A 27,533-nucleotide genomic window follows, 5' to 3' on the forward strand; every position below is an offset into this window, starting at 1 on the left:
AGAAATGGGTACTTCTGGTACTTTGATTATATTTTGATGCTAATACTTTGGTACTTTTACTTCAGTAAAAATATCAACGCATAACTTTTGGTATACAGTATCGCAGAGTTTTGTTTATTCGCTGAAGGCCTGTTGTTCCGTCGCTTTTATGGCTCAGTCCCAGCGAAAACAGTCCGGAGCGGCAGGAATGCGGCCTCTCGCCCGGAGAGCAGCGGCAGCTCCTCCGTCAGACGTGACGTCGCTGGTCCCCCGCTGAAAAACTTGACTCGGGCAAAGTTTTCTACGAGCGAACAAACAACGAGCCCGAAATACCTCCCCTGCGACCAGGAGCCTCGGAATGTGCGGACATTGGCGCTTCGACACCGCATCCCGCCGTCGAAATGTTCGCACAGTCGCTCCGTCTCGTCGGCTCCGTGGCTGTGGTGGCGACTATTTGTGCAACTGTGTTGTTGACGAAAAGCTGCGAGTGTGTCACCGAGGAGGACGATGAGGTCCTGGAGAAAAAGCAGCTCATGGAGTTTTACAGTAAGTTGACTCATCTGGTTGCACCGGTGGGCCTTTTTTTTTTTTTTTTTTTTTTTTTTCAATGACCTCCTGCAAAACAAGCCCACGCCTTATATTTTGGTGGGATTTGGGCAGATAATTGCAGAAGTGTACTGAGGAGTGTGAGTGCGCGCGGAGAGCAGTAATCGTTACAGCATGTTCATGGCGCTCGTTGGGATGGTGATGGAAGTTAAACTTTTCTCCAGTTTGCTGGGGACCCACCTAAACTTCTCTCAAAGTCCCCCCAGAGCCTCTGGACCACAGTTTGAGCCCCACTGCTGCAGCCTGGCTCACATTACCATCAGTGATTTTTATTCTGTGATGAAAGGGACCTCTCAGGAGCTGAATGGAGCTTTTCCGCTCCGTGCAAGTTAACTTTGACTTTGTTTTATACTGCAGATGAATTCAGTACCGAAAACAAACATTTTAAGGTGAAATCAGAGAAAGAAAGTGCAGATCAAGATCATGCAGCTCAGACTGAACAGCAGTCTGGTTAACATTGGATAATGTTTGCAGCAGGGCTGAAATGATCTGTAAATTGACGAATAATCAATGACCGTTTTGAAAACTGATTCGTTCATTATGAAAGTATGACAAACATTTACTGATTGCTGCATCTGGTTTGCAAGAATACGCAGATTTTCTCTGTTTTACATTCATTAATTGATCAGCTGATCCACTGAAAAGTAATCTGTAGCCATTCTGATGATCATTTCACTGTTAACTATTCAAACAAACAAACAAACAAACAAACAAACAAACAAACAAACAAACAAAAAAGGTTCACATCCTGTGGTTCCAGCTGTTTATTGTCTTTTCCATGTGATTTTATGTCGAATTAAAGGCAGCTGCCTTGCACCGAGAGCTTACTTTCTGATGCTAAAAGAGTTGCTTGATTAATCACGTAAATGATAAAAAAAAATTAAAACTGCAACGATTAGTCAGTCAAAAGAAAATGAACTGCTAACTAGATGACTGATTGCAAGAAAAAATTGGCGAACATCTGCTGGTTCCAGCATCGTAACTGTAAGGACTCGCTTCTTTTCTTTATCATTTATGGTATTAAATGAAGAATCAGCTTTTAGACTTTCGGTTGGACAAATGAGACAATTCAAAGACGTCACTTTGGGCTCTGGGATGTTGTAATGAGCATTTTTTGCAGTTTTATAGACAAAACAATTGTTACTTGATTAATTGTGAAACTAATCCGCGGACGTATCAGTAATGAAAATAATCATTGGTTGCCCTGCAAACGGTCACTCAAAAATGAAATAACTAATTTTTGCATTCCTACTTCTTAAATTGTTTGTCATCATTGTTGTGATATTTATTCTGTCCTGATCTGATCACATTTAAACACCTTCTTTTCCCCCCTTCAGTACACACTGTAGTGTTGTGTGTTTATATATTAGTGTTATAGACCATGCAGAGAGGAAGGACATCCAGACACTGAAAACAGCCCCCACAGACAACAGTTTGGGCCACATGGACCTTCGAGTTCATCTCACACTGAATGTACAACACCGAAGTCTCTTTAAAGCAATCTTTCCAACTCTGTAAATTCAGCACAGGCTGTGTGAACATTTTATTCAGATCCAGTAACATACGCTCTGTTTTCATCTGCAGTGTGTGTTAGTGACATGAAGGATGAGATAATTCCTCCAGCTCTTTTCATCACTGTCACTTGTATACATTCAGTGTTCAGTTACACAAAGGCGCTGTGTTCTCGCAGGCCTTCATCTAGTTCGAACACGGCTCCATTTTGGTGTAGAAACACAAACCCATCCATCCACCCCTCGCTGTATTATACATTCACACCAGTTCCTCATTTCCTCCTCTGTGTTTCTCACCTTTCTTCCCTTCATACCTCCTCCTGCTCCCCTTTGCGCCACTTCTGCTCATCTCATCTTCATCCTCCTCGCTCTCTCCTCCGTCTCTTTGCAGAAAAGGGTCTGTTCATCCTGGAGAGCGAGCCGCTGAAACGCTGCATCACGGTGGATCGCTCTAACCTGGTGCTGGAGGACTGCGAGCGGCCCACGCGCCGCATGCTGTGGAAGTGGGTCTCCAGACATCGCCTCTTCAATCTGGGCACCAGCACGTGCCTGGGCCTCAACATGTCGGACACGACGCAGCCGCTCGGCACGTTCGAGTGCGACATGGCCCTCCCTGTGCTGTGGTGGCGCTGCAGTGGAAACATGCTGTATGCGGCGTCCCGGTGGAAGGTGGCTGTGGCCGGACGATTGGTGGTGGTAAAGAAAAACTCTCATCATGAGTGGAAAAGGTACAACACAGCCAGAGAGGGGCCCTGCTCGTATCCATATGAAGGTAAATAGACCCTAACCCTAACATCTGCTTGTCAACTGTGAAGAAAACAGTCAAGTTAGTTACTCTCTAACTTGTCTCCATGGGATGTTTAAATCATGCTGGGTGTGTTTGATTTGCAGATATCCATACTTTGTTAGGGAACTCGCACGGCATGCCCTGCGCTTTGCCCTTTAGATACAATAACAAATGGTACTCTGAGTGCACGACCGAGGGGCGCGAGGACCATCTTCTGTGGTGCTCTACCAGCACTCACTACGATGAGGCCGAAAGATGGGGCTTCTGTCCGGTGAAAGGTAAAAATGGACACACGGACATGCCGGAGTATGAAAGGAGCTTGTGTAAATACGCTACATGACCTGCAGTTTGTGGATAAAGCGAGGTCCATAATGAAATGGCTGTCTGCTTTTAGGGGCCATTTTCATGTGACTCAGAAAAACCACAAAACAAACCAAATGCACAAAACTCTTATTTTTCACTTACAGTTTGTTGCCGCTCTGTGCTCGCATTAATTTCAGACCATGACTCATACGCTCCTACCCACACCTGGAGACATGTGCATGTCAACTCATTTCACCTCGTTCCTTCTCTGCTTCATGCTGCCTTTTCAATTCATGGCTTTATTCGTAGATTCCAGTTGTGAGCGCTTCTGGGAGTCAAACCAGGAGCTGCGGGCGTGTTACCAGTTCAACCTGTACACCATCCTAACCTGGAGTCAGGCGCTGTCGACCTGCCAGGCTCAAGGTGGGAATCTGCTCAGCATCACCAGCCTGGCAGAGCACAGGTACATCCGAGGTAGGCATCCGGTAGAAAACACGCACAGGGATCATAAAGCTGCTGAATAAAACATCCTCCGTGTACTTCAGCATTACACTAGAACTACATTACACTGCATCTAATGTATGGAACACACGTGAGGCTGGCTGATTTTTACCAATAGTTTATCAATAACTGGCAGTATTCTCCACTGAACTCAGATGAGATTTCTGTACAGCACTCTTGTGTTTGTATCTTGCTGTAGATCGACTTGCAGGCGTTGGAGCGATGGTGTGGATTGGGCTGAACCACCTGAAGGATGGGCGGGGGTGGCAGTGGTCTGATGGAGCACCTCTGTCATTGGTCAATTTCACCACAGGTACTGATTATTTGTTTACTTCAGGGCAAGATGAGAGGGCAGTGTCAGTTTCATGAGATTTAGAGGTGCATGATATGGTCAGAAACCCATATCGTGATATCCTGTGTAATGATAAATATCACAGTATAATGCATTTTCTGTAAATTCAATCAATATTTTATATAGAACGACCACATGAAAGGCTTGTCTCTTATTACTTTTTGAGTTCTATATTATATATGATACATATAGTCAAATAAAAATGTCACAAAATCTAAATATTCATGTATGAAGTTGGTAAAAGAGGTTGGTGGTGTTTCAGTCTGTTTTGGGGACCAGTCTGCAGCATAATTTGCAACGTACGGTTTTCTGGTCGGCCTCAGACCTTTCGCACCTAAACCTCATCCATGCAAGCAGCCGCTCTTGTAGGTGCAAACTCCTCGTTTAGTGTTGGCAGGTCATAGTCCTTCTCCTGTTGCACCTTCACGCTCCTCCATGTTTATTTGTGTCCATGCCGTGAAGATCGCAAAGCACCGTCCAAATGATGAAAGATATTGCAGTAACGAAGGTCATTTGAAACACAACACGATAAACAATAGAGCATTATATGAAGCAGTAGGCGTCATATTGCATAGCCCTGCTTACATTTATGATATCTGAAGTCAAGTCTCTTATATGTGTAAATGTTTGAGTCAGAGGGACTACACCATCCTCGTCTGATACATGCTGCTGGAGAGCATTTAGTGCTGATTGATATACATCCTTGCAACTGATTAACTACATGCATTAACTAAGTTGACGTTAAAAATTGCTCCAGACTGCATTGTGATGCTGGCTATTAGCTCTCAGTCCATTAGCTCTCAGGCCATTAACAAATGTAATATATAGTGCTGTGATTGCACATACTACGCATCGCAGCCTTTCTCAGGAAGTAATTCAATGCACTTTATTTAACATTATAAGAAATTAGATCTCAATCACCCCAATATATAATTCATTCAAGTATGCAATGACGTTTGTCAAAAAAAGTTGCTTATTGTAATTTTAACACAATCAGAAGATTCTAACCAGAACAGCAATACCACAACTTCACTTATGTAAATTAAACAGTTGCTCCAATAAATGTAAAAATATTAATGTCAAAATAATGGATAGTGATTAAAACTTTTTATCACATTTAACATGCCTGTGCTGTGCATAATTCAACCGAACATATGTAGTATCTCCCTCTTGTTTGATATATATTGCAAAAAATATGCAAAATATATATTTTTATATACCATTTAACATGTAAAACGTGAAATATTTCTTCATTTGGTGTAATAACACTGCTTTACTGTCACCTTTGTCAAATGCGCACTCAGTTTGTGAAGGGAAGGATTAGCACTTGATTTGATTTCAATCAAATAATAATGGGTCTCTAAACAATGAGGAAGTAAAGAGAATGTCAATAAACCGCAAGGGTTAAAGATGAGACAAGAGACTGAACTTCTCCCGTCACTGTGTTCCCATCAGCTTTGCCTGCCAGCCCGCTACAGGACGACAGACAGTGTGGACTGCACAACTCAGCCTACGAGGGTCAGTGGCAGAGTCTGTCCTGTGAGTCTGCGCTGCCTTACATCTGTAAGAAGACGCCGAACGACACCCGCAGAGCCGAGCCGCTGGGTGAGAGCGTGTGCACACACGTCGCATGAACACCTGACATGCCGATTCCTTCCTTGCATCTTCAGAGGTGTCTTCGCCTGAGGCAGGGATGAATTATGAGTCAAAATGTATGAAGCTTTTTTAGCTCTTGTAGCTCTCGGCCTCCACAGCTGTACTGCACCTGGGGAGTGAACCTTTGACCTTCCTCTCTATTGCGCTGTCGGCGACTAGACCAAAACAATGTCTGCTGTGAATCTGTGCTGTAAAAATGTCTTATTCTGGACCTTCGCGTGCTTATTTCTTCTCCTCTCCTGGTTCCTCTTCCTCTAACAGAGAACTGGCAGTACATCCATACAGAGTGTGCTAGTGGCTGGTGGCCTCATAATGGTTTCTGCTACAGGCTGCTGTCAGAAACAGGAAGCTGGGAGGAGTCTTCCCAAGCCTGTGGCTCTCAGGGGGCAAACCTCACCAGCCTCCACTCCCTGTCTGAGGTGGAAATGCTGCTCAGCCTTCTGGCTAACTGTAAGGAGCATCACACACATCTGAAGTTCTATTTGCTGTAGGCACTGTGCGGATAAACCAAGGGGAGAATTAATACTGTTTTGTTGGTGTTAATGCCGTGGTGTGTCCAGTTTCTGGGGAGAGTACGGAGATGTGGATCGGTCTTTGGAAACAGGCATCCTCGCCGACTGTAGAGTGGTCTGATGGCTCACCAGTAACTCTCACTCTCTGGCACCAGTATCACCCTCCTCACAACCTGACAGATGCAGCACTCTGTGCCAAAGTAGACAGGAAGGTGGGAAACCCTGAGTTGGTGTTTTTTTAATGTAAAAACCCTCTTGATTCTTGATCAATTATCAAAATAGTTGCCGATTGAGTCTGTCAACTCTAATCCCTTAAGAATGTTTGCATGCATTCATCGGCTGCTTTCCTCATGAGAGTGACATGTTAATTTCTTTCACAGGAAGGTAACTGGCTTTTAACGTCATGTGGTGAGCAACTGCCCGCTGTGTGCAGAAGAGAAAGCCAGAATCCCGTTAGTCACCGTGGAACCTGGGATGAGGGCTGTCCTGAGGTAGGAACATAAACGCACGAGTACACGCACACACATCCGGCCCAGCATGCACTCAGTGGCTGAAGTGTCTTCGAGCAAGACGAGGAAACCTTGTCCTGCACTGCTTTGAACAGTAGCTTTACCCTGACTTTGCAGTAGAAGCGAAACCAAAACATTTGATTTGACTTTGATTTCTGGTTAATCTTTCAAGAGTCAACACTGAAAAAAAAATGTATATGCATACATCACAAAACTCTTAATCTTTTTAACTTACCTTTGATAAGACTTCACACATGATTGGTTTAAACAAGACTTGGTCAAAACCTAGTATATGACTGAAGCGTGTATGGTCAGTGTGTTCTGAGGACGTTATTGAGGACGTTCAGGGCCTCAAAAGCCTTGTGAGAACACAGTTCAGGACCCTCTGAGTCTCTTTGTTTTTAAAGGGCAAGGACCAATAAGGAAACTCCAACACTCAACTGATCAATGGTGTAAGTCAGTCAGGGCGGGGCAGACTTTCATGCTTATAGGGCCAGCTAAAAAGCAAATGTAACATCTACAAGCACAAGATGTTTGGTTTCAGGTCGTTGTCTTGAGTACAGTGAAAAATGGCCTCATAGTTTGTCACATAACCAAATGATTTGCAAGAGAGAATCTGATTTGTTGACTTGGTAAAATGACCTTTTAAAGCTTTGCTCACACTCCGCTCGAGAAAAAGTGATTTTTTTTCTCTTTCCGACTGACATTGAAGTGACCTATTTTTAACTCTGTCAGGCAGATTATGTGTGGGGCAGTGTTACAATAGCTCCACACAGATCAGGACGTGCACCAGGCGGAGCCACACGCCTGCTGGTGTTCAACATCCGAACAAGTTTCCCCTTCAGAAGCACAATGAGCTGATTCACTCCGCTGCTGACGTATTGTCTGGCATTCATGTTGCTCCTTGACTCGGTTTACAAGAATATCAGACTCCTGAGTCATCGGGCTGCTTCATACCCTGGATCATGAGCACAATATCAGTGGACGCGCTCAAGCAGTCTCTGATGATTCCTGCATGAGCCTTAGCAAACAAAAGTGCATTTTCCACTTTGGTCTCTTTGTTGTACAGTCAGGTGATAACACACAGCAATGTGAAATGTTTTGTCTAGTTTTGTCTTCATGTAAGTGTTAGTGTAGGCCCCCAGATACAGGGAGGATGGGGGTCCAGTGGGATAAAGGGGTGAAGAGGTGGGCAAATTGACACCACTTGTCAACACAACCTCACCACACAACCCAACACACAGGCTTGCATATAATTGCACGCACATACACTAACACATAGAATAACCTTCACTCCAGATTAGGACTAGGCAGGTTTGAAGGGTTTGCATAGTGCGAGTGTGATTGATACCTGAGCTCTGGTGCTGATGCCAGAAAGAAACATTAGCTTGAGAAATACACACATGTATTTTTAGCAGTGGCTAGTGTGGCTTTATGGATGTTAGTGTCAGTTGATCTGTTTGTCCGTCAGTCAGTCCAGACTGGAATATCCCAGCAAATACTGGATGGATTACCATGAAATTTTGTGATCCCCAGAGGATGAAGCCTACTAACTTTGCTGATCCTCTGACTTTTCCTCTAGTGCCAACATGTGGTTGCCTTTTTTTCTTTTTCTGGTTTTGAGTGAAATATCTTCACTACTTTTGGATGGATTGCAGTGTATTTGCTACATGTATTCAGGGTCCTTAGAGGATACTTCAGAACTAATGATATGCATTGAGTTTAATACTAACTAGCCTATTTAGCTGCTAACAGACTGAATTAGGATAGTGAACTGGATAAAAATTGGCTAATCATTATTAACATGTTTGCATTGTCACTGTGAGCATGTTAGCATGCTGGTGTTAGCATTTTGTTCAAAGAAAAAGCTGCAGTGTTCAACAGAACGTAGATGGAGTTTGATGAGTGGATTTGCTGTTCTTGATGTTACAGGGCTGGAAGCGACATGGCCACTCCTGCTACACGGTGACCGGCCATGAACAGAGCTATGAAGACGCACTGATGGGATATTACTGCAAGGCTCCTCTTCTCACTGTGGAAAACAGGTATTTTATTATACCTTCACGCTGTCGACAACCATGGCTGGAGGCACCATGCTTTCAGATTGTCCGTCCTTCCGTACACACGTCCATACATACATCTGTCCCATTCTCTCGAATGCATTATCTGAGGAATGCTTCGAGGGAATCTCTTCAAAATTTGGAACAAACGTTCCGTTTGGCTCAAGGATGAACTGATAAGATTTTGGTGGTCAAAGGTCAAAAGTCACCGTGACTTCACAAACTCAAGAATTGATAGAATAATTATGGCTAAATTTCACATAAATGTCTCATAGGATGAAAGGATGGCATTTTATATCCAAAAGCTCAAAGGTCAACTTCACTGTGACATCAGAACGTTCTGCTTTTCTGGTCATTATTCAACACCATAACTCAGGGACAGAAGGGGAGATTGTGACCATATTTCACATTTGGTCAGACGCTGAATTTGTGACACTTATCTTGGGTGTCCACTTGAAACTGTGGTCACTCCAGTCTGGACAGATGTGGATGTAAATGCAGCTTGACTGGCAGGTGGAGGCACATGGCTGTGAAGTGGGAAATCCAGTTGAGCAGTTGATTTATTGTGTTGAACAATGTTGGTAGCAAAGGTGGAACCTCTGTCCTCACCTCTCGTCTCTTGCTGGCAGGTTCGAGCAGGCATTTGTCAACAGTTTGCTGAGTGAGATTGGGGCCAACAGCACCATGTACTACTGGATCGGCCTCATGGACCATGAGAAGGAGGGAGAGTACTTTTGGCTTCTTCACAATGGCTCCTCTCTGCCTCTGACCTTCACAAACTGGAACAAACACCAACCAGGTAGCCAGTTTTTGGTTTAATAATTATAAATGCTTTGATTGTGTTTACTTGGGGATTTGGTTTAATGTGAATCTCTTTTGGCTTCATCTTCTCTTCTTTTCCTCTTCTTTTACTTAGTCAGTACTGGTGGCTGTGTTGCGATGTCAGGTGGTCCCGCTTTGGGTCACTGGGAGGTGAAAGACTGCAAGTCCCACAAGGCCTTGTCTGTGTGCAAGCAGAACATCAGCAACTACCACGATATCCAGCTGCCAGAGCACCACATTGATGCCTACGCCCCCTGTCCTCCAGGGTGGGAATCACACTCAGGGCTGCTCGTCTGTTTTAAGGTTGGACCATCCTCAACTTTTCTCCGTGCCCCTCCCCTCTGTCCTGACTCATGTTTGACATGACTCATGTCAACTCATTCATCTTTTCAGTTTTATCTCCTCTCCTTGCCTCCCTTCTTTAATTTAGGAGTACGAGGGCAAGAGTTTCACTGGTCAAACATAAGCCAAGTGGTCAGAAGTAGACCCTCAACAACAATGGCTGAAACACACAAATGACAGCCCATCACAGGAGTGTGTGTTCTTCTAAAAAAGTATAGACGGGACTAACCTCAAGTTTAAAGAAAAATTAACATTATGAGGTTTGCCGAAAATACATTTACTGCAGGGCTGAATACAGAAGATGTTGATATTACTGCAAAATGCACAGAATATATATAAACTTACACAGTAAAAACATTTTCTATGTGTGTGATGCATGTCTACAGCCTACCTGAAAATGTTTGTTGTCAGTTTAACCTGTAGCTCTCAGATGACTGTGGGTTTTGCTCCTCTAGGTGTTCCATGATGAGAAAGTCCTGATGAAGCGTTCCTGGGTGGAAGCAGACTTCTTCTGCCAGGCCCTCGGGGCTCAGCTGGCCAGTTTCCACCACTATGAGGAGCAGGTGTTTGTTAAGCAGCTCCTCAGTACCATGTTTGAAGGGTTGGTACAGCCCTCTGGGCCTCATCAGTGCGGGAATGTTATGAGAACTGATAAATGCATCAGTTGGAGTGTTGTGTTTTGAGGTTTTGAGTGCATAGAACAGTGATTACAGAATTTAATTATTGGCTTTTGAGGATAAAACTTGATCTGGAATTGTTTTATAGTATGTCTACAGATGGCTGCTTTTCTACAGTGAAAAAACAACACCTGAATAAGTCATGTAACCAAGTGAAACACTTTAAGATATCAAGTTTCTTAAGTGAAATTGTGAGCGAGGAAGGATGTGCTACAATGATTATATAATTTTAGAGTCAAGTAAATGTTAGGTTTGGGCTGTGTGAGATGATGCCAGAAATAATAATGTTTATTTGTATAACATGTGCAGTGTATAAAACATCTGAGCCTGAGCTCCTCACTCCAGACCTTAGATGCCCTGACAGCAAAGCCACAAACCCCTCTAGTCTGAAATCTAGACACAGGAACATCCAGCCGGACCTCAGGCTGCACAGAGGTTGCTAATATGAAAGCAACTATGAAATATAATGTGGAACTTGACATGAAAAGCCTTAAAAATCATTAGTAAAATCATAAAGTCATGAGGCAACAACTTCTGCATCTTTAAAAGTCCAAACTGGTTGAATGCTGACTATGTTTTTCAGATGATTGAGACAGGTTGTAACAAGCTTGTTCATATGGTATTCAAGTTTTTTCTTTCTGCAGACTTGATATTGTCAGCAATGGCACCAAGAAATGACTTGATCTTTGTATGCCGGTTTTCTGGGCCAATGACAGGAATCGTATTTTTGTTTTTTAAGAATTTAATTGAGGGAAGAAATCCAGTCGTTCACATCTGCTTGACATCTTAACCAGACAGGACAGATCAGAAGGGTTCAAGATAAAACAGAATCAGAATCTGGCCAACTATATGTACATGAACAAGAGATTTGACTCCAGTTTTCTGTTGCACTCAATGTGACACAATTCGAAGAACAACAACAACAAAGATAAATAAACATAACCGTGATGTAGGTGAAAGAAAATGTACATCTGTGTAACAATGACATGCGACAGCATGTCTGTGTATAATGTGACTGAGGGGAAGCATATAGAAGGAACATCAGAAGTCATGAGGTCTTAGAATTAAACCCTGAGGTGCTCCACATGATTTTTCTGTCAGCATGAAATAATAATAAATAAATAATAAATATTTGTCAGGTATTTAATTCACTGGATTTAATAGAATATATTATGAACAGTTTATTTCCTCCTGTACCACTAAAAAGATTTCTTCCACTGTGTCCTGGTGAGTTTAGATGTTAAAAGGTTACAAGACTCAGATGGACTTGTGTTGCAGTGTGTTTTCTGTTCTGTTCCTCTTTTTTTAGAACAGAGGGTCGCTGGTTCTGGGTTGGTTTAAATAAGAGAGACCCTGAACATCTCGGCTCCTGGGAGTGGTCTGACGGTTCCCCTGTAAGTACACAGAGGCGTCTGCTTCTGTCCACAAGCCTTCATAATCAGAGGGCATATCCATTATGGTTTTGTCTCGTGCCTCTTTACTTCGGGCAGGTGGTGACGTCCTTCATAGAGGATAAAAACGAGGAGGATGACAGGAGGGACTGTGCTGTGTACAGTGACCTGACCAACGCTCTCACGCCACAGCCCTGCGACACCAAACATGAGTGGATCTGCCACCTGCCCAGAGGTAAACACCCTCTGCACATGCTGCACATACACGCAACAGTTCTGCATTACGGACTAAACTCTGATTTATGTTGCAGGTGATAAACTGAAAAAACCATATTGGTACACTGAGCGTGAGTGGAATTTTCATTTCCTTCATTTCCTTACAGACACTGACACTTCCTTACTGTATTGTCTTGTGTGATACTGTTATGAGATGAGATGAGATGAGATGAGATGAGATGAGATGAGATGAGATGAGATGAGATGAGATCATAATTACTCCTCTAAAAGTCTTCTATGAATTTTCTTATGACCTTAAGACAAACTTATTACACTCAATATCGTACTTATTATTATACTTACAATTTAAGATACCTATTTTCTTTGTTTTTCCACTGCTACATTTGTCTACTTGGGATAGCAGCACCTTATTTACCAAACTTCTTGAGACTTCTTGAAAATGTATACGATATTAAAATTGTCTTCCTGGCCCCCCCACAGAGAGCGATCCCTGGGTGTTTTACCGTGGAGCTGAGTACCTGGTGGCGAAGCAGCCCTTTGACTGGGACGCCGTCTCTCTGGCCTGTCAGATGATGGGCGCCTACCTGCTGTCCATTCACTCCAGAGAGGAGCTGCACTTCATCAAGGAGCGCTTGCGGCGGGTCTGTTACTGCCACTGCTCATATACATATTCCCAGAATTTCAGTATTGCCAGACTGCCATACATACAGATAATAATCACTCCGAGGTGGCAGCAGTGATATGAAGTTTCCATAAAGAATCAGTGTTATCTTTATGGAGGTGTGACAACTGTCTTTTAATGAATTATAACTTCCCCACCTCTTCACTGCACGCACCATGTTGTTAAGAGTAAAAGCATCTGACAGTGTTGGACAAAAACCCTTTCTTTGTCTTCAGCAGGCAGAAGCACAGTTTCATACAGGAGTACACAGCCAAAGCAGTGTACTGGACTTCATCTCAGAGGCTCTTCTCCTCTGAAAGGCCCACTAGGCTCATTCTTCCAACAGTTTTTACACTCAGTGAAAAGCAAACACATGAATTAAAATGTGTGACAAATGACACGCTCGTCCTCACACAAGCTCAAGTGTTTACAGGCACACCTCGACAAGATGAAATGTACCTCATATGTGGACACTTTCATGCTCGAGTGCCTCCACACACACGGAGTGAGCAAAAAGACGTTTTTTTTTTTGTTTGCCGGCGGCCTTTTGGACCACACTAAAGGAGTCTCTTGTGGTGTTGAGGCTTGTGAGGGGATAAAGGGGACTAAACAAGGCGATGAAAGAGCCGATGCACGGGCCAAGGAAAGCGCCTGAATGGCTGCTTATGTGAGAGAGGCTCTGAAAAGCTGATCCTCCAGCCCAGTGAGGACTGGATTTGCAAAGGGTAAAAGCGAAGTTCTTTTTCATCTCTGTTTCCTTTCACTCTGTCTCCTCAGCTCTCCCTGGGCCCGACCGACTGGTGGATCGGTCTGTCCGTCGGACAGCCTGGAGAGGAGGTCAGGTGTGTGTGCTTTAAACATTTCCCGCTGCTGCCACTGATTCTATTAGAGCAGTTGATGCTCTGCACTTGGTTGCAACTCGGGGGCCTGTTTCACAAAAAGCAATTTGTGAGAGCTGCTTGTGTAGAGATTGCAAATGGTCGCAGCCACTTGCACACTGAAGATCAATGTGAGTGAGTCCTACAGGGGTTTTGATGCTCATGCACGGTTTGCAGGTACAGTGTCAAAAATCATAGCTTGCGTGTTGCAGATTTGGTGAAGTGTGCTCCAGCCCTCTGGAAGCTACGCCAACCAAAGTTTGGCAATCAAGTAAATTATTTCATGGGCAAATCATTTTAAGAAGCTTGAACTGAATACACATAATGAGAAATAGAGCCCAGCTAAAAAAAATAAAGGTCTGCGGGTGTTGCCAAAAAGAAATGTAACAAAGGAGGACTTAATCGAGGTTTTGTATAAATTACTGACCCATCTAAGCAAACAAGAAAATTAAAATAAAGCCTCAACTGACTGAGCTGCTCTTCTATTTCCCTTCCCAGACAAAACACAACAGAGGCTAGCGTGGCTAGACAGGAAACCTACTCCAAACAGCTTTTATGGAAAGATAACTTCTCCTAATCCTGGCCCAGTCTCTGAGTAGTCTACAGCAAGTGTCTCAGATTACAGGTCAAAAAACAGGCAACAGGTGAAACACGGGCACAAGATGCAGACATCCGATAACACAAACACTCAGGGACATTTTGGTCAAAGACACTTATGACAAGAACTGTTTGTTGCCAGATTTGGTAGAAAATGCTGTTTGAGGAAGTCGTGAAAGAATCTGAGCTTAGTAAGAAAATAATGCGTGTCCATCCAATTTCAGTTTCATTGCATTACAATGAAATCCATTAAGTGTTTGCTTATTAGTGTGGTTGCAGTTTGTATTTTCTGCATCTTTAATGTTTGCACCAAGAAACAACAGAAATCCCAAAGAAAAGTTAGCATAATACAACAAGGAGAAATGAAACCAGAATTTAATCATGATGTACATGAAGCATGCAAGATAGTCGTCCACTTAATGCTCTGTTCCCCTTCAAAGAGGAAGAATGTGGCAGGAGGAGACTGTAACGTTCCTCAAAGTCATACCTGAGACAAACGGCATACTGAATGCCAAATTTCCATCATGTTTGAGGCTTGGCTTGGCCTCTTCCTTTGCAGATATTTAATGGACCCTGACTAGACTGCAACTTTTTATCTTGTTGTAATCACAGCATTATTTGCTTGCATTAAAACCTACTGAACCAGGATGTCAGCGAGGGCTGTGCATTGAGTATTTGTGTTTGTTTGCAGGTGGAGCGACAAGACTGAAGTGGAGTTTCAGAACTGGGCTGAGGGGATTGCCAGAGGTGACCCGGGTAGAAATAGGATGTGTGTCACCATGTCCTCCTTATCAGGTAAACACACGCACAAGCAGAAACATGGTGATGCGCGTGTACACGCACATGCTATAATGTGTCAAGCTTTTCCTGGTATGTTTCAGGGAAGTGGTCGACGAGTAAGTGCAGTGATCTCCACGGATATGTTTGCAAGAGAAAGACTGTGTCTGTGGTGGAGACTCCCAGGGAGCCGCACTACATCGGGGGATGTCCGGAGGAATGGCTGTACTTTGGGCACAAGGTTCAGACACACACTTAGATGTGGACACGCACACACACACACAAACTCATGAATCACGTACTAATATAACTGGTCTAATGAGGCCTGAATAGTTGTGGGAAAAAATGAAATAGAAGGAGAAGCAGGATGTTTTCTCCCTCATCAGATGTCAGAAACTCCACTTAAAGCTGCAGTATGTAAGATCAAGAACAGAGCAGACTGAAAATTTAAAACAACACAAGTTCACGTCACTCCACCTCCCTCTCCGTTGCACTCATGCCCTGCCTCCAAGCCCCTCCTCCCTGCAGCGTCTGCGTGGCTGCCGTGACAACCAGTAATGTTAGCCTTAGCATCAGAAACAAGCTAACTCTGCCCAGCCGCTACATCACAGTCGCTAACATACCGTATGCGCTGTGGAGTGTTACTGTAACAATCACCATATTAGCTTTCTGGTTATTTGTTGTCTTAGCCGTATGCTGTTTTTGGCAGCGGCGGTATGAGCAGTTTCTCCTTTGCGGGTGGCTGTTGCTCCGCCATGACTTTCACTAGCCTCCTGACGCCGCTCACAGAGCTGTTTGACTGAGCGGTAGTCGGCAGCATGAGCGGAGGGAGGGGGCGGTTCGCAGCGTGTGTGAGTAGTGATTGACAGATGTCAGACACTCCCTCAGAAGCTCCTCTGGCTCTGATTGGTTGTTTTGTGTCGGGCGCAGTGGATTCTTGCAAATCGCTGTAGTAGCAGTAGGTGTGACCCATGGAGGCGCTTTTTTCACAGATTACATGTTTCATGTACTGCTGTCTGGACATAGGGACAGTTTTAGCAAATATTACAAAAAAATATCTTTATACACCTACTGCAGCTTTAAGGCACTTCTGCACAAGCTTTAACTGAAACATGGATAAGAGGAGCTATCCCCTGTATATTACCCTCCATGCACAAAATTGATCATTTTATATCAGGTTTTGGAAGAACAATCAAATAAATGGAGGCTGGTCTGTAAACTGATAAAGAATGAGAATAACATAAAATACATTTCTAGTTCAAATTAATGTATTTTTATCTGCTTGCAACTACATTATCATGTGTCATAAACAATTATTAGATATTTAGAAGTGCTTATAAATGTAAAATAGGGGTCGTTAAAGTTACCATTTTAAATTATTATCCACATATTTTGCTTTAATAGTGCAAACTGCAGAAGAGTGGCTCTCCCTTAGATCGCTTCTTAAACGGCTGCTTCTCTGAATTTCCATTTGTCTCTGGGGCTGAAGCAGGATGTTTGTGTTTACATTCACTGTTCTTGAGTCAGTTTTGTCGACAGCTTCAGAATAACCCCCCACTGATGGCTCTCAAGCTGAGTCAACCTCAAATAAAGAGTAAAACCAGCTGATCTCTTAAATCATCTGCTTATGTTGACTAGAATTAGACCCTTAAAATGCAGTTTTCTTTAAAGTAAATTACCGCATTGTTTAAGTAATGTAAATTGTTGCTAGCATCGGTACAATACTTTGCTATAAAATAAACATTATTATTTAGAAATCATCAACTTAAAAACATATTTTCCATTAAAACAGAGTTTCTAAATGTAACACTAAACTAACTTGATGAGATGGTCATTCATAATGTGTCATTCCAGATGAGGGCCACTGTCTAACATGTGGCCTTTAGCAAGACTATCATTGTTCTGCATATTTAACTGAATGGAAAGCCTTGCAGCAATGCCTGTCCTTACTCTTCCTGAATAAAATATGGAACAAAGAGAGTTTTTGGGGGGCATTTTATGCCTATTATTAGCGTGTTGACAGGAAATCAGGGGAATGAGAGAGACATGTGGACTTTGTTGTTCATGATTGACGCCATAAACCATAAAGCATAAACCGCCATACTCGTTTTAAAGTATACATATAAGTACCTTTTGCAGCTGAACCTCATGGGATATTAACAGTTATTGCCTTTTATGACGTTACCTGATTTCCCTCAACCACAGGAAGCAGAGCTGTGGCGATGCAGGAAATCAGCTGCCAAACTTTTGTTTCACCAGTAAAATGAAATTAGGTCCTTCTCTGTTTATCAAAGGACACTGCATGCTTGGGCTTTTTTAATTTTGAATCCTGACCTCTCTGTACAAGACTCCTGGTGGTGATTGGGGAGTAATAATTAGCATTTCACAGTGTGATGTTCATGCTTTGTATGTGTGTGTGTGTTGGCAGTGTCTCCTGCTTCACCTCCCTGGCAGTCCAGAGGAGGGAAAGAGTTGGAAAGATGCCCAGTCCATCTGCTCCTCATTCAAAGGCTCGCTAGTCGCTATAGAGGACGAGATTGAGCAAGGTGGACTCAAAGTGAACTATACAACCATCTGATGGTTTATTTTATATGCATAACACCATGAGACAAGAGCACTTTGTAGCTACATTAGGGAATACTGCTAATTTTTTTTAAATTTTGCTTTTATTTTCCTGTTAACATGCCACCGCTTCTGCAGCGTACATCACCATGTTGCTCCAGGGAAGCTCTGTCGGTGTGTGGATTGGTCTGTGGGACGAGGATACCATGAGGTGGACCAATGGGAAACAAGTCAGCTACACCAACTGGTCTCCAATTGAACCAAAGAGTTATCTCATTGTAAGCTCCTGTGAATACTTCACACTGCTAACAGCATAACAATTTGTTGTCTTTTGTTTTTGAATATGTGTCCCTCACAAGTTCAACGGTGAGTAATAACTTAATAGCTTTTTGCATAATAGCCTTTTGTGTGCTGGTAACAGCCATTGCATTATGTTTTCAAGTTGTCCATCCAGTCATGTTTCTCACTGGAAATTATCCACTGGAATCGTACATATTAATATAGTGATTCGCCAAAAAATACACATTTTATTAAATTCCTTCAAAATCTCCTGACTCATATATGAGTCAGGACAGACATGGATGTAAACTGCAACTAGACTTGTTGGTGGAGGCAAACAATCATGAGTCTATAATTCTGGTTGTAATCATTTGGCCATTATTTGTATGTAGAGGGTGATGTAGTCTTAATCACTATTCTTACAGTATATACTCCAAACAAAATTGATTGTGTTCTTAAAAAGTGTTGGAACATTGGACTGTGAACCAAGACCAAGTACACTCCAGGCCTCTTTGTTCAATGCGCCAGATGGAGGAGATTGAGAGAACACAGAGTTATGCTGTAATATGATAGCAAAGTGGGAGACGCCACTGCTTCAAGATGTATTTTAGCACTACAAGTTCTTTTTCTATTCTCCATGAATCACTTAAAAATTGCATTTTGCATGAGTCTTTTAACTGCTGGATGTTTTTCTCAGGTTTCTGCTCGCTGTCCTGTACTAACTTTTATCTTCATTGTTAGCAGTGCACACAGCAGAAGTTTAATCTTTAGAATTGTTTTTGATTTGATTGGATTTTCCCAACGATAAATAATAATGCTAAAAAAAACACTGGACTTGCAATACAAAAACATAAATCATGTAAAATTGTTGACTGATTTCAGGAGATGCCATAATCTGAGCAAAGGTGTATGCACCATTTCACCTGTGCAAACACACTAAATTCTGGCTGAAGGTATGTGAAGTGAAACTTCTGTGAACAGGTTTGTGTGTATTGATATGTACTTTATGAACCCCCAGGACGATGAGTGGCTCAGCGGAGGTGCTGATGAGCCTTTGTGTACTGTTCTGTCCAACAACCACAACTTCCACCTGACAGGGAAGTGGTATGATGAGAAGTGCAGCGAGAGTGGGTATGGCTTTGTTTGTCAAAAACCTCAAGGTACGATCCCCTCAGTTTCTGTGGCTTTGATTTCATTCTGTTACTGTTTGACTTTCTCTTTTGCTGTCAGACCCCTGTAGCTTTCTGATGCTGAATGGTCTCTCATACACTTCTCTTGCAACCTCTTCTCTCTGCTTCAACATGAAGTGGAATCCTCTCCTGGCATTCACACAGTGTGGTACTAATAGAAAATAGAAAACACAATGACATTTGAAAGCAAAGTAAAGAACAACTTGACTGCGTTCCAGATTGCATCCTTTGTCTTTTAACTTTTAGTGCTGCAGCTGCTTTTAGACAACGTATTGTTGCATGCAGTATGCATACAACTGGGACATACTAATTTGTCATAATGCACATTTGACTTTGACCCTCTTGCTCATATGAGGATTGTGGGTTAGAACAACATGCAATAGGACATCCTGGTATTTTTGGCATGCTGCATTTGACATACCATTCATTGAGATGTACTATATATTTTTCTTTATACACCGGGTGTAGATTCCCATGCATTTAACCACAATAGCTATTACAGCTATTACCTGTTGGAGGCCTGCTTCTCCTCGTTTTCCCTGAATCTCTATAAAGGAGATGGCAAGTGCACAATTTGCATGAACCACAGAGTCATAATAGCCACGTTTATGGGAAATATGCCAGGTTTATATCTGCTGTCTTTTAATTGAATAAACTGAAACAACACAATGACACCTGTGATGTGGCTGGTCACATTTCTATGGATAACCCGGCCGCTCCTCTCATGGCATGGCGTTATTCCATCAAAAATAGAACTGATAGCTTCGATGGTTAACATTATATGAGTAGTTTGACATTTTGGGAATGCGCTTATTCGCTTTCTTGCCGAGAGTTAGATGAGAGGATTGACACCACTCTATCTGTCTCAAGACTCGAGGAAGTCACTCCTCGAACAGGACAATGCCTTCAATTTTGTAACTCACTGCAAGTGTATAAGCCTAAAATGTCCAACTTTTTGTCTAACTGTGATCGACAGCTAGTCAACATGAACACCTTGAAGTGATCATTCTGACCCAGCCTACCACTATCTGACCTTTTTTCCACCCTCCTCTCTCTTGTCCTTTCGTTTCTTGTTACAGATACATCTAAACCCCCCACCCACTCCTATCAGCACCCTCCCCCTGACAATATTGAGTACAGGAGCCGCAGCTACAAGGTTGTGTCTGGCAACATGAGCTGGTACGACGCGATGCATTTGTGCATAGAGAATGATTCTGACCTAGTGAGCGTTACAGATGCCTACCACCAGGCTTTCCTTACTGTCCTTGTCAATAGATTGGCAGTCCCCCACTGGATTGGACTGTATAGTCAAGACGTATGTATCCTCTCATGCTATATGTACTGTTTACCTCTACACTGTGTGTGTGTGTCTATTGAATGTTTGTGTTTGAGAGGTGGCATTTTGTGTGTTTGTTTCCTTTTCTACTGTTTGTCTTAGTTAGTTTGACATTTTGGGAAATACATGTATTCATTCTTATTAATAAGAGTTAGATGAGAAGATTGACATCGCTCTCATGCTTGTAAATATGAAGCTGACGAACGTTAGCTAGCTTAGCATAAGGACTGGAAGCAGGAAAACAACCCAGCTTGGTTCAAAGGCTAACTGTCCAAAAGTTTTCTTTTTTTTACTATCCTTACGAAAACAGTAGTTTTGGGGAGTTATCCGACTCTCACAGTCTTGATGATGACTGACGTCAGGAAATCAGATAAAAATGGTAGGTGGGTTTTTTCCCCCTGCCAAGCTAGCTGTTCCCCCTGTTGTCAGTCTTTATGCTAAGCTAAGCTAAGCCAACCATCTACAGGCTTTAGCTTCATATTTAACGAACCGACATCGTGGTGGTATTCTCATCTAACTCTTTGGAAGAAAGGGAATAAGTATATTTCCGAAAACTGTTCCTTTAATACTGGTTAATTAAGGAGCATGAATTACAGATCTGCATGCATGAGATTCATTTTTAGTTTATACTTTTTATGTGCTTTTTGTCCTTGTTTTTCTTTACCAAAAGCAAAGTTTGTGCATGTCAGCTAGTCACCAGCATCCTAAAACTGGCAAGTGTGGCAGTCAGTTCTGTGTTTAGACGGCTAAACAGTTAAAAGTCCTGAAAAATCTTAACATTTTATTGAGTGTCTGAGTTTTTGTCCAACTCTACTCTGCTGTATCATGATGCACCACCTGATAAGACTGAATTTGCTGCACAAAAATTGAAGATTTGAAACTGTTTTTGATTAATAGGAACACATGGAACGCTTATCTACTAAATCTTAATATGCAACCCAAAGGTCTGAAGCGCAAAGGAAAGCATTACAAAAAAAACATCCGAAAAGATTCTTTAAACGGACACCTAATGTGTTTTGTTTGGCTCGTTTCACTTAGGTGTCTGCTGATGGCTAGTTACATTTGTCTCACATGCCTCTGGGGTTTTTCTCCTACCTTTTAGAGGTATTCTGTCCACAGGCATGAGCTTTCCCAGCAGACAGTCAGAGATTTAACATTTGGATTCAAGTATCGCTGAATCCCTGCGGAATGTCTTAGTCATGGAGAGAAATGAACACAGGAAGTGAATGAGCTGATTCTCTCTCTGCCTGTCTTGCCTGATCTTGTTCAGTTTCTGTCTCAGCAGCCACCCAGAATAAATCTGCCCTTTAGACTTTTAGTCCACTCATTAATACAGCAAACATTTGTTCAGTACTAACAAATACCTAAAGTATTTTTGTCATAGATTAGTAACTATTATGACTGCTTTGAATCATGTTGCTTTATCATCATATCGTGTGCGTCATGTCTGGTGAATCAGTATCTGGAATCTCCCCTAACTAAAGCATGGTGCTTTCTTCGTCAAGAGGTTAGAAATAAGTATTTTAATTTGAGATTTCTAGGTTTAGAATGCTTCTAAATGAAAAGCAGACCTAGAAAAAAGTATTTCGGCGAGCATGAGCGAGAAACAGTCATTTTGAGTCAGTTGGTGTGAAGATTTCTTGATGTTTAGCTAACAACTAGTTATGGGAAATGAAACATGCTGTGCACAGTAAAAATCAAATACGAAGTCCATACATGCCAGAAATCCAGTGCCGCTTACAAAAATTGAGCATGCACTGTGCACAATATTACATAGCACCAACCTGCAGGTATTATACAAGTACAAGAATCTGATATAATAAACTAATGTAAGCATACGTGCAAAAGATGCATTAATTGCTGATATAGCAAAACTGTCAGCGGTCCACATGAATGGCAACACTGATTTAAAGACGTCTTTCAAGATTGTTTTGTTTGTAATTGGATAACTCAAGTATTTCCCCAAAACCTTTTTAATCAAACTGCTGTGTGTGCACAGGTCGACTCCTCTGCAGCAGCTTGCATTTTAAGTAAGTGTTGAGTCTTACTGGCCACCACAACTTCTTGACTGAAACTTTGGTGACTGTGCTTTCCTTTCAGAGTGGCATCAATTATCAGTGGTCAGATGGCAGCGACACAGTGTACACACACTGGGACGCAGCTGACGACGACGAAGACATTGTGTCTGGAGAGTGTGTGTACATGGATGTGAGCGGAGGCTGGAGGAGAGCCGACTGCGAAACTCTGCTGCCGGGAGCATTGTGTCATGTTCCCCCACCAAGTCAGTGCTACTTCAAGGAAACTTGAAAATCTGAGAGCTCCACCCTGCATCTCCTCAGCTGTTGCTGTCGCTCAGACTGTGTGAAAATACACACCGTTTTCTGCCTTTCTCCTGCTCTCTCTCACAGGCAGTAAACCGTTCATCTCGTATGAGGTGGTGTGTCCATCCACATGGGTGAAATTTGGACAAGGCTGTTACAACTTTGAACCTGTGGTGCAGAAACTTACATTTGAAGAGTCAAGAGAGCACTGCAGGCAGAAAGGTAAGGATTCATGAGATGTGACTTTGGTTATTCATTACCTGTGTTAGCCACTATATGTGTCGTTTCTGTGTTGCATTTCTCTATATGACAATGACATCATGACTGAAAATTAGAAAAGTAAATCAAAGAAATGGCTGCTTTGTCACTGTAACCTGCAGGATGGATTGCATACTCCCCCTACAGGTCAAATGGAAGAGCTGCTTTGAAAAGCACAAGGATTTAGAAAACTGTCGTTAAATTTGTAATTAGAAATGTCATGCAGAGGAAATAGATAAGAGCAGTAAAATCCTGTTTAAATATAACATTTACGTTTATTTAAGGAAAAGTTTGACATTTTTGGAAATATGCGTATTTGCTTTCTTGCAGAGTTGTGAAAGGGTCAGTGCCGCTCTGATATCTGTACAGCAAATATGAAGCCACAGCCAGCAATCAGTTAGCTTAGCTTAGCAAAAAGACTGGAATCAGGAGGAAACAGCTAGCCCGGCTCTGTCCAGATGTAACAAAATCCACCTACCAGCGCTCCTAAAGCTCAACAATTAATACATAATGTCTCATTCGTTTAATCTCAGCAAAAATCAAAGTGCAAAGTATAGCTGTAGTTGCATTCACTTCCTGGAGTCTCTGATCGCTGCCTGGCAACCTCTCATTGATGACAAAACAGAGCCAAGCTAGCTGTTTCCCCCTGTTTCCAGTCTCAGTGCTAGGCTAAGCTAACATTCGGTTGGCTCCATATTTACTGTAAAAACATGATGGCAGTATTTAAAATCTTTAACATGAATAATTTTTTTGTCCAAAATGTCAAACTGCTCCTTTAAACTGCACAGTAGTTGTGAGTTTGCTGTGCTACTTTCACTTTCCAGTCAACACTTCAGACATCCTGACCATTGAGAGTGAGAAAGAGAATCGTTTCATTCTGGAGCAGCTGTGGTCTTCAGGGTTCCTTCACCACACCGTGTGGTTGGGGTTGTACTTCAACATTGACAGTAAGAAGCTATCACTCTGTCATGCTGATTACAATCCCCTGCAGTCTCACATTTCATTAAAGAGAGGCCTCTGCTTTTAGCTGATTCTATGGCCTGGGTGGATGGTTCACCGATGGACTACACCAACTGGGCCGGCAAAGCCCCAGACTCCAAGCTGCTGACCGCTGATGCCTGTGTCACTACCAGGGTGGTTGACGGTGTGTGGCACCTGTCACCATGCACCGAGCGGCTCGGCTTCGTCTGTAAAACCACCTTAAGTAAGTTGAATCGGGGGCTGTTGCTCGGATCTCTGAAGTCTTCTGAAAGAATAGTGGGCCCCTTGTATCGAGCTCATTCAACATAATGGACTATTCGTTGGCCTTTTCTAGATGTGGGTCCTCAAAACCTTTTACCCACTTAACAATGCCACAGGGTTGAAATTGAAAAGAGAAAATACATTAAGTGAGAGACGCGCAGAAGTCACAAGCTGCCCAAGACAATACATGATTAATGTGAAGCTTCACCTTATGTGTTCTTTTGCAGATACAGTGTCTGAGGTGGAAGTGGAACCGCTAAACGGTAAAGTGCACTTTAATTGGAGTGATTCACACTGTACTGATTCCTATAGGTGCCATAAGCATTGTTTCACATTGTGAGGCTAGAAACTCAGCGAGGATAGTGTATGATTAAACATAGGAGCTGTCATGTTGTGTGTTTCAGGTTTACATCACGGTATCATCCCCGCTGCAGTGCTGGTGGCTGTGCTGATCTTTGCCCTGCTGGCAGGAGCGATGTGGTTCGTGTACAAGAGGAACGCTTCACGTTTTCAGGGGCTCCCCACTCTGGGCAGCGCCTATTACAGACAAACCAGCTCACAGGCTACGGAGTCGGATGGAAACGTGCTGATCACAGACCTGGAGGCTCACTCAGGAGAATAGCACTCAGTGACACCTGTTTCTTCTCTTAAGGTCTCTGTTGATCTCTCCCGTTGTCTGTCTGTCTCTCACCATTTCACCATCAGGTATAAATGCCACATGACACTGTGAAGCTGTGACGCTGACTCCTCAGGACAGTGGTGAGATGATGATGGCAAACGTCTTTCTTCAATATGAGAATATGTTTGAAGGATCCCCCGTCACTCTCTCAGTTTTCATTCATTCAGCTCATTTCCACGAGACAAATGTTCATGAGATGTTTCTTTTGTTGACACTGAAGAGCCTGCGTTTGAATTTCTAGACTAAAAAAGTTCACAAAAACAAGAAGACGGGATGCTTGAGAGCTTGAAACTTGCTAAAAGAGGTACTGAACACTTAATGTTTGCCAAAATCCTGCAGTATGAGGATTTCATCTATTATAATTAACAATATTTAGGAAGATTAAAGACAATGATGAAAGGTTGTCCTCAATAAGATTCAAACAGGTGAAGAAAAATCTTGGTCAGCTTGTCAAAAGAAACTTTCATTATCATAAATAAGATGCAGATTGATGACAGAATAGAAATTAGTGATATTTCTGATGTAATTTTGCAATTTCACTCAGAATTCAGGAGCTGTTGGAGCTGCACATGTGGTGCGGCAGTGTTGTCAGTATTACGTTTGTGTTTTATTTTCCTGAAGTATACATGCTGTATATTGATACCAGAGGGTTTTTTTTTTTGTACATTTAAAATTAACAGAATATGTGTAAGGCTGTAACTGATTGGATTTGTTCTCTTTTCATTCACTTTTGTCTGCTGATGCAAAGCAAATGATTAGATGTATTTTGTACAATTTTCTTTGTGTTTTAATAAACTGAAGTTTGGCCTAATGGGTCCAGTTTTCCTCCCAACCGTCTGGTTGTGTAAGGAATGAAAGAAAAAGGGGAAATCCTCAGTGAATCCCCATCATATCCTAAGTTCCCCTTTTCAGTCTATTAATGACTTCACTTTTTGTAGAATTTCTCCACAGACTATGACCATAATTTGCTAGTTCCTCATAGAACATCCTCAATGCAAAATGACTTGGTAACCAATAACAGATATCAAGAAATTCTTACAGTAATACCATCCAACCATGAATACTATCTAATCTATACCCACTTAAGCTTTGCAGGGTCAGCTGTCTTGCATTGTCCACTCCTTCAGGATAAATGTGTTGCATCCTTAATGGAAAGTGTAAAATGCAGGCTGCAGGCTGGCTCCTTGTAGTTTTTTGTCATCGCTAAAAATTGACAAATCAAAGGTCAGAGAATGCCTTGCTTTTTATGAGAGAAAAGTCTAATAATAATAATAAAAGCCATTTTTGTCAAGGAGAGCAACCAGATAGACTTGATACAAGACTTCTGTTTGGTCTTGTGTTCAGTTTTAAGTGGTGCCATCAAAACAGGTAGTCCTCGAGGGCTATTCAACATCACTGACACAGATCAGGCCAAGTAGGTCATTGTTGGTTTAATTTTGAAATGAAATAATTAATCTTTGTTCCTTGAATATTATCCTTGATCTCAGTGACTTACATCACTGATCTGTGGAAACAATGCTGAGGTGGTAGCCCTTTGACTAAAATTTAATCTACTAATGTTTAATTGATGTAAATAAAAACACTCAAAGCCATAGATTGCCACAATAAAGGTATCAGTGTCTTCATAGCAGCACCTCATGGTGGAAAAATGAGTCAGCAAAGTGCAGCTACTGGCAGTTTTTAAGACTGTATCTGACATCAGGATGTGGTTAATTAATAACTGCAGCATTTACACATAAAAATTAACTACGTTTACAATATATCAGGGCTGCTCTGCTGTTAGTCGGTTAATGGGAGCTTCAGACGCTGCAGTTGGTGGATGAGAAGCACAACATGCGTGTTTTCACTCGATGGAAACAAGCGAGTGGGCGTGAGTCAAGGAAGTTGGAGAAAATTTCCGGGCAATCGGGGATGTAAGGGAGGGAATCAGCGCAAAGAACCAGCAAAAACACAGGCAAAATAGGAAGACGAGTAATGTGGCCTTCAAAGTTAAAGCATTGCACTAAAGTTGCCGTTCAGGCAGGCCGTTAATTTATTCCATTTCGCTGTTAAAGCACCTCTCACACTTTGCTGAGAAATAGAAATTTGGGTCCATAAAGCCACACGGTTGTAAAATATTCCCAGACACAGTTTCTGGATTAAAGAGAGACATCCTTTATCTAATAGCGCAATACAGAGCAGTCCGGAAAATTACAATTATTCACAGGACATAAGTAATGGTCGCGAATTTTCACATGCTTTATGGGTTATTCAGTCTATTTATTTATTTATTTGCACTGTGACTGCACTTGACGTCTTTTCGGATTTGTTACATAGATTATTTTAAAGATCTTTTTTTTTTTTTAACTTATTTTTGATCTATGGGTGAGCGTACAATAAATGATTTTAATTACGTAGAGTAACTTTTTTCAGCTTTTCATTGTTTTCTATGTGTGGAAATAGGCTTCAGTTCCGCATGCTCAGTTTTATTTTATACGCTAAACCGGAAGTCACTTATCGTACCGTGGC

At 42.2% G+C, this 27,533-nt stretch overlaps 1 protein-coding gene across 2 annotated transcripts; it reads left to right on the top strand.

Moving 5' to 3' along the window:
- The first annotated feature begins 195 nt into the window (after window positions 1-195).
- Window positions 196-25,855, top strand: pla2r1 (phospholipase A2 receptor 1). 2 transcript variants are annotated; one of them, XM_070970634.1, is made up of 30 exons: window positions 196-525; window positions 2,488-2,868; window positions 2,988-3,161; window positions 3,496-3,660; window positions 3,887-4,000; window positions 5,495-5,644; window positions 5,957-6,145; window positions 6,256-6,419; window positions 6,588-6,698; window positions 8,649-8,761; window positions 9,406-9,575; window positions 9,693-9,901; window positions 10,396-10,541; window positions 11,927-12,011; window positions 12,108-12,243; window positions 12,320-12,355; window positions 12,726-12,886; window positions 13,684-13,748; window positions 15,073-15,176; window positions 15,263-15,399; window positions 17,587-17,704; window positions 17,859-17,998; window positions 19,018-19,159; window positions 20,269-20,504; window positions 22,626-22,806; window positions 22,934-23,068; window positions 23,929-24,051; window positions 24,132-24,308; window positions 24,574-24,609; window positions 24,751-25,855. In XM_070970634.1, exons 1-30 carry the CDS (start codon window positions 381-383, stop codon window positions 24,966-24,968), a joined length of 4,461 nt encoding a protein of 1,486 aa, XP_070826735.1. In that variant the 5' UTR covers window positions 196-380; the 3' UTR covers window positions 24,969-25,855. The 2 variants fall into 2 exon arrangements, with proteins under 2 accessions (XP_070826735.1, XP_070826739.1); XM_070970638.1 differs by lacking the exons at window positions 196-525; window positions 2,488-2,868; window positions 2,988-3,161 and having other exon boundaries at window positions 3,533-3,649.
- The last annotated feature ends 1,678 nt before the right edge of the window (window positions 25,856-27,533 follow it).

This window comes from Chaetodon trifascialis, chromosome 1, assembly GCF_039877785.1.
Source record: "Chaetodon trifascialis isolate fChaTrf1 chromosome 1, fChaTrf1.hap1, whole genome shotgun sequence".
NCBI classification, from domain to species: domain Eukaryota; kingdom Metazoa; phylum Chordata; class Actinopteri; order Chaetodontiformes; family Chaetodontidae; genus Chaetodon; species Chaetodon trifascialis.